The 14,590-nt window shown below is 40.6% G+C and overlaps 1 protein-coding gene across 1 annotated transcript in view; it reads left to right on the top strand.

The window, feature by feature from the left end:
- Positions 1–1,047: 1,047 nt before the first annotated feature.
- Positions 1,048–14,590, top strand: part of LOC128753682 (neuronal acetylcholine receptor subunit alpha-7-like) — a 37,132-nt gene continuing 23,589 nt past the window's right edge. The window contains exon 1 of the mRNA XM_053855621.1: positions 1,048–1,200. Coding sequence (XP_053711596.1) covers positions 1,131–1,200 — 70 coding nt within the window. The 5' untranslated portion in view covers positions 1,048–1,130. The remainder of the gene's footprint in view (positions 1,201–14,590) is intronic.

Raw genomic sequence — 14,590 nt, 5'->3', positions numbered from 1 at the left:
CTATAATCTTGATGATCTGCATTGCAACTGTGACATTTCATGCTTCGCTCCCTCAATTTGTGAGCCCAAGCTTTGGGGATGCTAATAAAGAAATTGCAAGCCGTAGATAAGAAGAATCCAAAAGCAATTATTTTAGAGATGAGGCAAACAGATAATGAGCGCAGGCAATGAAAAAGAAAAAAAAAAGAAAAAAAAGAAGCATCACTATGAGGAGAAGACGTAGCAGAATGAAGTTAGGGAATAATTCAGTTTTACTCAGTTGGTTCACCTTTTTTTAAATAATATATTTTAGTTTTTTTTTTTTTCTGTTTTTACTAGAACATATAATAAAGCTTTTTCACCCCTCAACTAAAACTATATATATATATATATATATATATATATATATATATATATATATAGTACATACATATATATATGTATGACATACATATATATATATATATATATATATATATATATATATATATACATATATATATGTATGTATGTATGTCCGTTTTGCTCACTCTTGACAAACTATCACAGATCTGGCAGTTGCAACACCTGAATTATTGTCATTTTTGTTGCTCTTTTGTGAGACCTTTAGTGGCCACACAGACATTTGATCTGTTCTACATTATTTTACATTATTTTGCGTTTAAATGATGATCAAACAAATGCAGTGATAAGACATTTCTCATCCGACGCGCTCTTTGTGACGTTAGGAGATGAACTCCGGAGCCCTGGATTCGTAACTGGACCGGCGCGTGGGGCTACTGTTGACAATGAAACACGGAGTCGGAGTCGCATTTACTACAAATATTATTGTGAGTTTCTTGTATACAACAGTCGCATTCCATCAGGCTAATTTATCTTAGTTTTAATGTCGCTTTTTGGTCTTTTACTGCGCATTTACGCATGTGGCGCAAGCGACCCGACGCGCACCAGCTCAGCCTGCGGTTTACGAGCCAAATGAGCGCGTTCTGTGCGTGTGGTTTTGCGGTGAGACGAGGGAAACACGGCCACAGACGCAGCAAATGAGAGGCAGACAGAGTGCGTGTGAGAGGGAGAGAGCGAGAAGAGGGAGAGAGAGTGAGCCTCAGCTCGCAGAAGTTTGACGCTCCCGACGAGTCCCGAACGTCGCAGCCATGGAGCTTCGGAGGGGAATTGGATCTTTATTCGTCGCCGTCCACCTATGGATGAGTTTCTGCTGCCAAGGTGAGTCACCGGACCCCAACGATTTTAGATGTCGCGTTGGGTTTTTGGAGGGAGAATCTGTCGTCCCGCGCTCCAGCCACAAAAACACATCCAGGATGCTGAAATTCCGTGTCAAGTTTCTCGATTTCCCTATGAAATCTATGACACTGGTCCTGAATTCGAAGCCTCCCAGGTCAGATGCTGCGTTCACGCTTCTCAGTGACACTGGAGACCTGCTCTGAAGGAGGTTTAAATCAAAGTATGGTGCGAATTATTCCGACAAATGTGAGACTTATGTGGCGTCGTGAGATGGCGAGTCACAGTGACTCATTCAACAGGTGGATTTAATTAAACTTCACGCACAGACCACAGCTGGACCAGAGCCTTTTGGAGCCCCGGGCAATATATATTTTTGGATTCCCCACTGACGCATGATGTGCTTAAACAGAAAACATTTCATGTCACTAGGCTGTCAATAGATATATTTTTATAATCTTGTTCAAACACACTATAAACTCATGCGTTAACTCAATGACTAAATCTTCCTTTAAGTTCCATTTAGAAAGTAAGTCAGACGTCACCTGGTGTGATGAAACAAGATTAAAAATGATAATCCATGAACAGCCCTGGTAAAAATGAAACAAAAATAATAGGGAAACTATGGCTCGGAATAAAGTCCATCCCAGTCAGAAGTGAAGAGGCCATTGGTTTAGTACTCAGCAGCTGTCGAGGCTGCAACGTCCAAACCAAAGTTTGTCCTCAACGGTGCTCGACGCTTCAGGGTTTTACACTACTGTTTGGATCAACCTGCTCGCTCACCAAATGGGAACATTCGACGCTCATTTCAGGAACACGTTTGACTGCACACACATATTACTGTGCTTTCTAAATACACCTACTTGTTTTTATCGCGTGAGCAACACAGGTCTTAATCCGTCTTGGCATGTTGCTGATGTGAGGCAAAGTCACAGGTAGAATATAATGAAGCCAGTGGAAGGGCGCAGAAACATCTCTATTATTCATGAGGCTTTTTGTGCGATGTTATTGTGCTGTTAAAATACTGTTGGAATCAGATAGGAACAGTGAAAACCATTGCATTGTTCAGCTCCTAACAGTTCAGGCTGCCACCCTCCACTGTTCTCGCTTGGTTTTGCGTCTCCTTCGACCATTAAATATGGAGCATACAGCAACATTTATTTGATTTAAGCAGTGTTTCATGCTTCTTGTTCCTCATGAAAACACATTTTACTACCCGATCTTTTTCTAATGCACTGTAGTACACGTGCCAGGCCTGTATGTGGCGCTGCAATGATAACTGCAAAACACAGAAGAAGTCATGGCTCATGCTCTTGAAACAAATTCAAGACAATAATCACATAAACAATGTCGCTTGATAAAGACTAAATGGCGGTTGGCGCTGGTGGTTTGGATCCCACTATGCTGTATTTTCAACCATTTCTCTGAAAAGTAGTGACAGCTCAACTTCACCATCAGTGCACATTTTTGTACTTTTTTTTGTCAAAATCTTGCTTGAGTTTGTTGCAAATGTACTTTAAGATGATCAGCTGAACATGTGTTTCTCAACTGTTTTTTCCGCGGTACATACAAGATCATACATGACACCCCACGATGAAAATGTAAAATAAGGCCCTGTCCACAGACACATACATTGCATCTGCGCTCTGTGTTGCTCAGGTCTATTGGAAACATCATCCTTGGCTTTATACTTGCAACAAGCAGCAAAAAAACAACAGAATAAAAAATGACAGTATTTGGAGCATTTTTTTTTTTTACATTTTCAAAATAAAATCAAAGAAATATGACCCCAAAATAAAACTGACAGAAGGTAGGCAACAATGTTGGTCTGCAAGCAACATAAAAAAATGGAAGAACATATCGCAAATGATGGTTTCTACAAAACAGGACATGTGATTTTCAGTGTTTCCACCTCTTGCTGGGAAACCATTTGTCAAACAGAACCTTTATAACAGAGGGCGCCGTTCATATGGGATAATACTGTCACAGAAATACATTGCAATTTGACGACAAGATAAGTAAGTGGAGACGACACATCATTGCGCTCGAAATGTGCGGAATGGAAAATGATTCTTCTTGAATCTGAGGCATTAAAGATGTGTTCATTCTTCAGGCTTCATTTAAATAGCAACAGCACGTGTCATTTACTGAAAAAATCACAGTTGTAATTACTGTGGTTTGAAGTGTACATCATAGAAAAAAAGAGTTTTCAAAGAGTTTTCTAAAGATTTGAAAGCACAATGTAGGACAGGAGAGGATGAGGAATTCAGTGATTCTATTCCTTTATGTGCCGTGTCAAATGTAGCCGGTTGTCTCAGGAATCAGAAAGAAGTTTGCTGACAGGTTGGATCACTTATTTCCGAATACTGTTTCTATTTAAGCTTGAGTATTCCATGTGAACGTGATGAAAACAAGGTATTGCTTCAAATTTAACTAAGTTCTTCTTTGATTCTGCTTTGAAAGTGAATGTTTACTCTGAATACGACACTTGTGTTGTGCGTATTTTTCAACACACAAGTATCATGATGCGTAACGTGCGGTTGTTGCCAATACTCACCTCTGTTCTCTAGCGTGTATGAAATCTCTGCTATAAGGCACTCGCCTTGTAATCCGTAGAGGCACACACAGGCTGTAGCTTGTCATTAGTTACGTGGAATGTATGAGGGCGCAATGTACAAGAGTATGCGATGGAGAGGCCAATAAGCGCTGGGGCGTGGTGGCTGACAAAAGATTGATGCTGCGTTCGAGTTACCTCCTTTGAAGTCCGAGCAGGGAAAGACTTCCCAGCCGAGTTCAGTGCATTCCAGTTATCGAGGTCGGAAAAGAAGATGGCAAAGGAAACGAAAGCTATTCTTAAGTGTGCGTGGTCTGAATATCAGAAACTTGATAAATGTGTTTGGCATTCACAACAAGAAAAGGACGAAGAAGATATAGAAATTCACGAAACTTGTTAGTATCCTTTGATGTATTTCATTGACCGGTATTCAAAAGTTCTACTTCCTGTTCACGTTTGTGGAAGCCATCTTGGATTTTAGACCCAGGGTGGTGGGTTCTAAGTGGGAAAATCCAACATCGGGTGATGGGGGGGTCATCGGAGGGGGCGGAGCTGGGAGGACATCTGCAACACCGCATGTAGCTGTGAACAAAATCCATCCATAACTGAATCCCATTCACTCATGAAGTAACTTTAACTCATCAGTTACATTTGTTTGTAAAATGTATTTACCAAGTAAAATGGATTGAAAAAGTGGTAAGGACGTTAAAAATTTCTGCTGCGCATTTGAGTGGCTGCAGTCAAGGTCACTTGGCTCTACTTTTCAGTAGCACTTGTTTGGAGATGCTGATCGTTGTGTGCACATTTATGCTCATCATTAAATCATGTTCACAATTTGTTCCAACAATGACAAGTGATGAAGCACTGACAGAGTGGCCATACAGTCTCATGTCCTTTTCCTCTTACCAGGCGGTGAGAGGATGGTCCCTTGAACCAAAATGTACTGACAACAAGCTGGAGCTCTCCATTATGCATGGGTGATGTTTCTCACTGAAAGGTCACAGATTTAAGAGACTAAAGTGTCTCCTAAGTGCAGAGTAGGTGATCCCTCATTCATTCACCAGACACTTTTAAGTGGAGCTGCTGCCCTGCACATACTGTGCAGAGTACTCTTGAGTTCTTGACAGCTCATCTGCTCTTCCATCGGCTGGTGGAAATTTATCTGGCTGCAAGGGCTTTAAACTCTCACAAGACACTGATGGATGCACACTTTTTGAAAAAGTCGTATTTATTGACAGTGTTTGAGAGCAGTGTGCTGTCGTACAGATGCTCTGGTGTATGTCTTGACCCGATGGATATTGATGCACAGGGATGCCAGTGCTCTATTCATGGAAAACACAAACTAAACTTGGTTAAATAAGTCAGCGTGATCATTACTTCTCAGCAGTTTTTGCTGTGACCCTGGGACTTATTTGTGTTCCTCTGTCTTTCATCACCTTGAACCAAACAAACACTGGGACGTTTCAGTAGCTTAGCTCACCAAAAATAGAAACACCCTTAATAGCAGTATTGTCACAATGTCAGATACACTATTGCAGAGCTGACACAAAGAACCTGTAAAGACTTTTTTATCGACATCATAATGAAAACATCAAGCGCAAACTTTGTTGATTTGGCAAGTTTGATACTTCAGTTAGGTTTTTGGGAGCTGGTGCTTTAAGTTTTCCTTTACCTTTTTGAGTTTAAACACCTTTGTTTATTAAAGAATGTTAAGGCCACATCATTCATTTCTTCTGCAGCCGATCCTAACTTGGCCAAACTTCTTTATGTATTTTTACAAGGCAAATGGCTTGTAAAAGGCGAAGGACCCATAAGAGTGGATAGGTCTGAAGGAAAGTCTGACGGATCAAAGCAGAAATCGACTTAGTCATGGGGGCTCATTGTCTAAATTAGTGCTGCATATTCTGATCACGTACATCTTTGTTTTGAATCATACTTTAATGCGACTCCAGGGTTTCTGCCAGGATTTTTTGAAATTGTGGCAGAGCGCCCCAAACCCCCCCCAAAACAAACCAAAACAAAAAAACATCGAACAAAATGCAGCCAAGTGATAGAGAAACAAGGAAGGAGAGGGGAAAGTTGACATTTCCTGAATACATTAAAAACGCAAAAAAAAAACCCTAACCCTAAACATAAGCAATTTCTCCAATCTGCAGCCGTCCTCACATGGTCGGTCTCTTCACTTGAGATCCACGAGCAACAGACTTCAGTCATTATGATGTTTCTTTCGGGATCTTTCGGCCAAAAACCGGCATGTTCATGTCCACCTCCCCCTTCATGACGTGTCTTCCGCTTGTTCCGATGTTTCCACTTCATTTTAATACGTGTGATAACATGAGATTTCATCTTTAAAAAGAGATCATTTTTCTGAAGCCGTGGCTGTGCGTCACAATCGTGTACGTTGCGGAAACCATTGACTCTATTGAGCAGATACAAAGAGGTCATTCAGGTTTTGTCAAAAAATAAAAAAAGAAGAAGAAAAAGAAATACAATAAAAAAATGAAAGAGACCTCAATTGATGGCAATAAACAACTATGTCCAAATATGTCACAGAAGAAAAACATGAAACCAATGTGGAAAAAAAAGGACGTTCATGTCTGGGAGTGAGTTTTAGTGAGTCGGGCATCTTGGAAAATCCCTATCCTGAACACCTTGTGCCCAATAAGCGCCTCATTGTTTGTGCTGGTGTTTTTCCATTGTAACTTTGCTGGTCAAACTGTGCACATTCACCCAAGGGAGCTCACTTTGACAAAGACAGTCCAACCAATATTGCACATACTTGGTCTTTAATTGAAGTGGCGCAGCCTGTCTGTGGAAAACCGCAAAATTCAGGAAATACTTCAAGATAGTTATCGGTCCCTCTGACAATACTCGCATTTATAGTGCGCAAATGTATCCGCAGTAAGGTTTTTTAATTTAACTTCTTCTGTATTTTTGAAGAGAATATTGGAACTACCGAATGATGAGTTTAAGAAAATAAACATTTTGCTGAATGTGTAAGCTTTCAATCTTTACTTTTTGGTGAACCGTCCTTTAGATTGGTCCAAGGACGTCTGACTTTTGTTACTTAACCTTCCGGGCCTGTTGTGGTGCATTGCAACACATATGTGCTGAAGTTTATTTCACGACTTCACCGTCATCTATCGGTAAGTAAAACCCTTAAGGTCAATCTGCGGCTGTTGACTTGATGGATTTGCATATTTATTCCCTATTTAGCTTCCGTCATAAAATATATTGGAGCATCCATAAGTGCCGCTGAGAGGGCTGGTGAATGATGAGGCTGTGGACACAGCTGGTGAAACAGACTCTGAAGGCTGCGAGCACTTTCAAGGGTGAACAACTCACACTCAACACTCTTGGATTGCCCATGTGTCTGGTTCGGGATCTTGGCATTCAAAATATTTCTTTCATCTCTCAACAACAGATTTTAATGGCGTCTGTGATTTAGCACTGACAGCTGGCCTCAGACGCTCTGAAGTGGAAATATGAGAGAATGCGATCAGAGATGCCGGATACATATACACGGATGCCCGCGGGCGCCGTCGCCGCTGTCGCTGTGTGATCACGGATGTTCAGCATTAGCATTCTAGCTAATAACTGAGTATTGTTCTTGGAAGGGAAAGGAGCCTCAGGCCAAAACGTATTGATCAAGAATGAAAGTCTAAATTCAATTGTGAAGCCTCAGTAGTGCAGCAGGCAACTGAGGAGAAAAGGCCATGAGTCTATGATATGGACATGGACATGTGCAGGACGGGCAGGTGTTGGGAGCATCATCTGTGTATGAGTTGTCTTTAAGACGTGAACGCAGAAGATAGAAAAAAAAAACAAAAACATGGGACTGAAACAAAACGATGCATGGATACTTTTTTTCTGTGTGAATTCCATGAGTTTTAAAGTTACTCTGGCTTTTTCCTCAAATGACAATTGCTCTTACATTTTATCCGGCGTCGTGAGCACCGGGTCCTTGGTCATTTTATCAACTATTTTACTGCGATTACAAAGTTAGATTTGTGTACGTACTTACGTTTTCTGAAATCGGCATGACTATGACTAAAATAAAAAAAAAGAAAAAGAAATAAATGCTCCACTTGCTTGCATCATGCTGCCGATGCAACCTTTAGCTTGGGAAGTAAAATGACTGTTTGCTCACACTCCATGACTCAGAGACTCTTCTAAACCATGTGGTTTACTCAAATGTGTGGGATTCCAGGATGAGTACTGCAGTGTATTTCAAGATGATCAAACTTTCTGAAAGCGAACAAATGAACAACAGCCATCTGAGTTGTTGTTTATCCATTCACTTGTTGGCACCAGCTTCACCACCTACACAACGATGAGTAACATTACGGCACTCATGAGTGGTGAATCAATGAGGATTCCAGAAGGCTAATGTTTGGGTGATTTTATGGTGTGAAACGGGCGGTGTGAATCTGAGGTGGCTCAAAGTGTCCCTCCTCTGCCCAGAGTCAGACAGAAACCTTGTCCAGGGTGAGAAGTACGAGCTCCGGGCTGGAGTCGTGGGTTCACCTGTGGTCAGCAAAGTCCAGTGTCTGTGGAACAGAATAGGGACAAAGTGTCATTTGGGCTCCCTGCTGTTTTACACAAGTTTTGTATCTTATCTCCAAGAAATATATATATATATATATATATATATATATATATATATATATATATATATATATATATATATATATATATATATATATATATATATATATATATATATATATATATATATAAATTTCAGCTGTTCTGAAATGCTATTTCATGAACATTACATTGTTTCTGTGCTAATCTTGATTCTGTCCAAGGACTGGTCAAGAATGTCGCTCGGGATCCCTGAAATCTCACACCATTGATCTTCACAACAGGAAAACGCAACACATACAAGTAAACACAGTTGCGTTTTTTGTGTTTTTCAATGGAAAACAGTCTGGAGAGAGACATGATAATCACAAAAGGACAGGAAATCTGGCGGAACTGTGAACAGAATTTCCACGCTCCTTGCTCCGATTCTGTGCTGCCGGACACCTGAAGGAGCAGACCATGTGAGAGCGGCTGCAGATGAGTGATATCTGTTTATTTCTCATAATTAACAGAAAGTAATTTCACTGTCATCAGTGCAATAAATATCAAAATTCACGTATTGGCTTCCTAGTTTCTCAGCCGCTTCTTGGTTCAGTTGCCATCCATGTCACACTTGATCTTTGAAGATCTTTTGTGGTGCTTCATGCCGTGGATTTTGTAGAATAAATTTCCCCCGAAAATGCGACTTTTTTAATTTATTTTTTTTAACGCTGTGGTGTGAACCCGAAAAATACGGTGGAATATTTTTCTAAATTCTTTCATTCCGTCCCCAGATTCAGCTGAAACGTAACTAATGTTAACATTAAATGAAGCGACTGGCCGTTCACCAGCTTCACTCAGTCTGAAACAGCAACATGAGTGGAGCCATCAACAATCTTTCTTTAATGCACGTAATGAGGGCTAAATCCCTTTTTTTTTCTCTCTGACAGCGTTAATCTCACTTCACTTAACAACCGCTGGAGAACACATGCCTTGTTAAGTTGTCATATAGTTCATAACAGTCCCAAACCATGTCGTCCACCGATGATATTAGGTGCAATGCTGAACACCGGCAAAAGAAATTCTGTTTTTCTCACTGGCAGAAATCTAAATGTTATGTGTTTCAAGACCCTGGTGACCTTCTTCTGTTGGTCCACAGGGCACAGTGAACTGACTCAGAACCAAAAGATGACATGAAGATTTGACTCTTGCGGTAAACGACTGGTCTTGTTGTCGCATATCGCGAGGAAAAAGGCTTAAGGATCGGCTTTTCTGCTGTCATGTAATCATGGCTCCATCTGTCCCGGCCTCCATTTAGCCGTCCATCATATGCTTTTCTCTATGTGTTATGTAATGACATGGACTGGTGTGCATTATGCCGTGGACTCAGACTTAGAAAAAAACATCAGTAAAAGGTTACTGTGCACATCAGGTTTAGTTGCTTGAAGAGAAGTTGTAATGTCTAGTTTGGATCAATAAGTAAATAGATCGATGTGTCAATCTATTGGAGCAAATATATATGTCGCCAAGCCTTTTCGTATTCCATATTATTGAGTGGTAACTCGTGACAGTTTGTCTCAGATTTTCAACTTGTCTTGTACCATTTTAATTCAACTAAATTCCAAGGTAGGTAATTCTTAGTTCTCTATTCAAATTATTATTATTATTATTATTTTTTTGTAGTATTTTATTTTCCAGTTTTCAATAATGCAAGACAGAACATACATATCCCACCATATCCCCCATAAAAAAAAAACAAAAAAACAAAAACAAAAACAAAAGGAAAGGGTGCACTCCACACACACAAGCAAATATATATATGATCCTTTCAGGCGTTCGTACATTATATTACAGAGAGAACATTACAGTCCAGAGGTGTCTAGAGTCATCCGTGCGATGTAATATACATAAAAAAGGGCTGCCAAATCCGTGTAAACTTTTCAGTTCTACCTGCTAAAGCATACCGAATATTCTCCATGTAAATGGTATTTGAAAATTCCATCAGCCATATATCAGAGCGAGGTGGAACTTCTTTATTCCAGTACTGCAGAATAGTCTTTTTTGCCAGAACCATGCTATATGAAACTGCCACTCTTTGATAATTATTTAAATCTTCCATTTGTTGTGAGCTACCTAAAATGGCTGTTCCAGGGTTCGGAGATAAATCTCTACACAAAACCTCAGAGCAAATCTGAAATATTTCTTCCCAGTACTTAGTGAGTCTAGGGCAGAAAAATAACATATGACCTAAAGTTCCCTCAGACTGTTTGCATTTGATACATAATGGAGATGTGGATGGGTAAAATGAGTGAAGCTTCACTCTAGAGTAATGAAGCCTGTGTACTACCTTATATTGGATCAACTGGTGCCTTGAGTTTACTGAACAAGAGTGGATGTTGCATAGGCATTTAGACCAACATTCTGCTGTTATTTCTGTTCCTATTTCACCTTCCCATAAGGCCCTGTGGTTTTCAGTACTCGGTGTAATAGGAGAGTCACATAAGTTTACAAACAAAGATACCAGGTGCTTTTTTGAAGGTTTGGTTATTATAATCGATTCTTTATTATTATTTTTTTTGCAAGAAACGCAACAGATTTAATTGAGTATTTTTTTAAACATTGGAAAAACAATTTTTTTTAAATAAATAAAAATGTAAAAACAAAGTCCACAACCATCCTCAATAAATCAATCTTAAATCTTGATATTATTTGAGTGGCTATGGATATAGATGTGTGTTCATTCCGTCTGTCAAATAGGTGGCCTGCAGGGATTTGTAATGTCCAGCGGGTGTCAGAATTCAGTGACACAGTATCAACACAGAGTGTCATTGTGTCGAAACGCTTTACGACGCCTCATTTACCCATCACTTGTGGTAACCAGCAGCAAGGAGATTTGACAAGAGTAAGCAATTGGTTAATTTGCAAATAAACACATGCAGAAAGAAGGAAGGAAGAAATGAGGGAATCAGTGAACCAGACAGGGCTCAGAGGGAGGGAGAGGGGCTTTTAACAAGTGTGTTACTTGCAGATAATCCGCTCCAGGTGTGTGTCAACAGTGGGAGTCCAGCCCTCAGGTAAACAATAGGAAAACACAGGCAGACGTGGAGCAAAATAAAATCAAAACCGTATTAATTTGCTTTAAAATCCACAATGTTTATTGTGTGTTTATGTTACATTTATGTCAGATTAATGTCGCCAGAGCCATTAATGTCTGTATGAATGTGTTGTAGTTGTGAATATATACAGTATATCACAGTGAAACAATGAGGTGGCCTCATTTCTGCTGGCCCTCATTGTAGGTGAAGGACAGACAGCAACCGGCTCTGTCTACGCTAAGAGCTTGTGTTTGATGCCATTTCAGCATTCGTTCCACCAAATGTCTGGAAACACCCTGCTGGACGTGATGCAAAGGGCGCAATATTGAAGTGTTTTTTTTCTTCATATTTTTCATCTGTCCCATTGTGTTTCAAGACAACCTAGTCAGTGGACTTTTCCTGAGGACTGTAGCTGAGTTGAGAAGCAAGGCTGACCTGCGACGTCAAACATTTTGTGTAAAAGTCCAGAGTTTTAGAGCCGGAAAGCGGACAGCTTTATCACAGTGACAAGGTACCATGCAATGTCCAGACGAACAAGCGCCAGAGGGGCACCTGTGTGTGGTTCTGCCTGTCCGAACCACACCTCTGTGTGTGCTCCAGTTGTTTTGGTACTCACAGAGAGCCCCGTGTTTGTTTTGATGTGTCACGGTTGGTCAAGAGAAGTGAAGCCTGCAGTCAGGAAACACTTTTCTTCATCGAATATGTCTCAGTTAAACCATGTCATACAGACCCAGAGGCGTTCAACACCGACTCGCTGCTGCTGTCTTCCTCAGGTGTGTGCGTCAAAGTTGTGTTTAATTCCAGTGTGAACTCACTTCCCATCATCGGCGTTTAATGAGTTGTTGGCTGACTCTCTCAATATGGCCGTCCACGGTTACTGTGCAGTTTGCTGTCTGATCTGACAGCACCTGCCCACACGCTGTCACTGCCTTTACCTCATTAGCCAAGTGGAAAGTCGTCACTCAAAGGAGCTGCTGCTGGATCTCAGTTGAGAGTTCATTGGCCATATAATGCTGAACACGACAGGTTGCTACCTCTTGCAATGAAGTAGTACTTCCATCAGTTCTATATTATATTGAGTTTGGACGAGGGTTTTTAATTGCCTTTGTAATGATATATATATATATATATATATATATATATATATATATATATATATATATATATATATATATATATATATATATATATATATATATATATATATATATTTATATATATATACATACATATATACAGTGGTACCTCGGTTTTCGAACATCCCGGACTTCGAACAAATCGGAGTACGGACAAAAATTTCAAAAATCCAGAACTCGAATGCCCCCGAAAAAGCCGGAAAACATAACGTGCACAGACCGATCCGCTGACCCACGACGCGCTTTGTTATTGTGTATAACGCAGCCTCTGTATGCAGACGTGTCCCGTTCGCTACATTTACTGACTGTTTTTTCTTCATATTGAGGTGTAAAACCTTTCCTGTCTCCGCACTGGACCGTGGTAGAGTGTCACAGGGGAGGTGCTCGCTCTCCACACCACTCCAGGGTTTGATGTCCTGTTGTGGGCTGGAGCTGGGACAGGGATGAGGCGAGTCTGGGACAGAGCGTGACTTGGTTTATGACTTTGTCACAGCCAAACTGCACAGAAGCGCACATTCAGAGCTGGACACGCACCGGGCACCTCTTCACTTCTGGAGAGACCTCACTCACTCGGCAACCCCTCCCACATGCAGCGGCCACACACATAGAGGAACAGCGCACCTGCAGCAGACACTCTACATTCACTCCTACAAAAGACTATTTTAAGAACGCATTATTTCTTTTTCCAATAAATTGAAATGGGAAAAATCGATTCAGATTTCTAACAAATTGCTTCTCGAACGGGCGTCTGGAACGGATTGTGGTCGAGAACCGAGGTACCACTATATATATATATATATATATATATATATATATACGAATAAGAATATTGTTTTTGTTGGTCAAGAGCTTGTGTTGCATGTTTAAAAAGCGTGCACTAAATATTGGGAGCTACAACGTAATCGAATGAGAAGCTTCTGTTTGAACTTGAATTGAGTTGCCATGGTATCGTTTGATGTGCAAAGCTTCCAGCACAAACACATGGAAGATGTTGACAATGGAGAAATAAAGCTGCGGCGGTGTTAACGTTTGGATTGTCAAGTAGAATTACAAGAACAATCCCTCCTGCGAAAACACTTTCAGAGGCTCAGCCACATGAACTGCCATCTCCTTTTAAATAGCAGAACAAGAAGGCGGGCGACTGGCACTTTCATTAGCGACACAAGATTTGTACGTGTGCTTGAAATCCTCTGCAATATAGAGGTTCGACCATATTTATTGAATGAAGTTCACTGATTAGATGAGGGAAGACAGGGGTTTCCACCAGGATTTCTTGAAACTGTGGCATGGAACACAGCCAGTCAAGAGGTGACAGAGAAACAAAAGGGAACGTTTCGCCAGTTACTGAATTGGTGACAGTAAAAATCGCTTCTTTTTAAGTAAACCGATCTCCAACCGAAGCCGTCCTCTTGCATCTCTTTATATATCTGACCAGAACGTGCGACTTGACTTTCACAAGCAACATACATACAACAGTCATTATCATGTTTCTTTTTCAGCGAATAACAGGGCGAAACATGTTCATGTCCGCCGCCATGATGTGTTATGTGCTATCCGTTTCATTTCGATGTTTCCACTTTGTCTTAATGCGTTTGATCACATGAGAGTTCATCTCATTTAAGCTGTGGCGCACCGCCACACTAGTTAACACTAGTTCAGTGTGGCGGAAGCCCTGGAAGATATTACGCATTGTTTTGTGTGTAGGTCTACTTCTTCACGCTTATTAGACAACTGAACAATGTGGCGTGTCAGTCTTCAAATTCCGAACATCTGACATTGTGTACCATTTGTCATGATTTCTGAGGAATGGACCCAAGTGCAGTTTGTTTAGATAAAACCGTCTGCCCTTCTCTGTGTCATTTTCTGGGGGGAGGGATTCAATTATTCACTTCCTGTTTTCAAGACAGTCAAATTAAAACTGAGCGAAAGGGTAATTTATTATACTTTGTGTCAATATAAAGGTCTCAGTTCATCATGAAGCAAAAGTTAATAGGAGAGCCGAGGCATTAAGGCAGTACAGTGAG

The sequence above is a fragment of the Synchiropus splendidus genome, chromosome 2, assembly GCF_027744825.2.
Source record: "Synchiropus splendidus isolate RoL2022-P1 chromosome 2, RoL_Sspl_1.0, whole genome shotgun sequence".
Lineage (NCBI taxonomy): Eukaryota > Metazoa > Chordata > Actinopteri > Syngnathiformes > Callionymidae > Synchiropus > Synchiropus splendidus.
The sequence above is the reverse complement of the archived record's forward strand: the minus strand, read 5'-3'. Positions and strand labels throughout refer to the sequence as shown.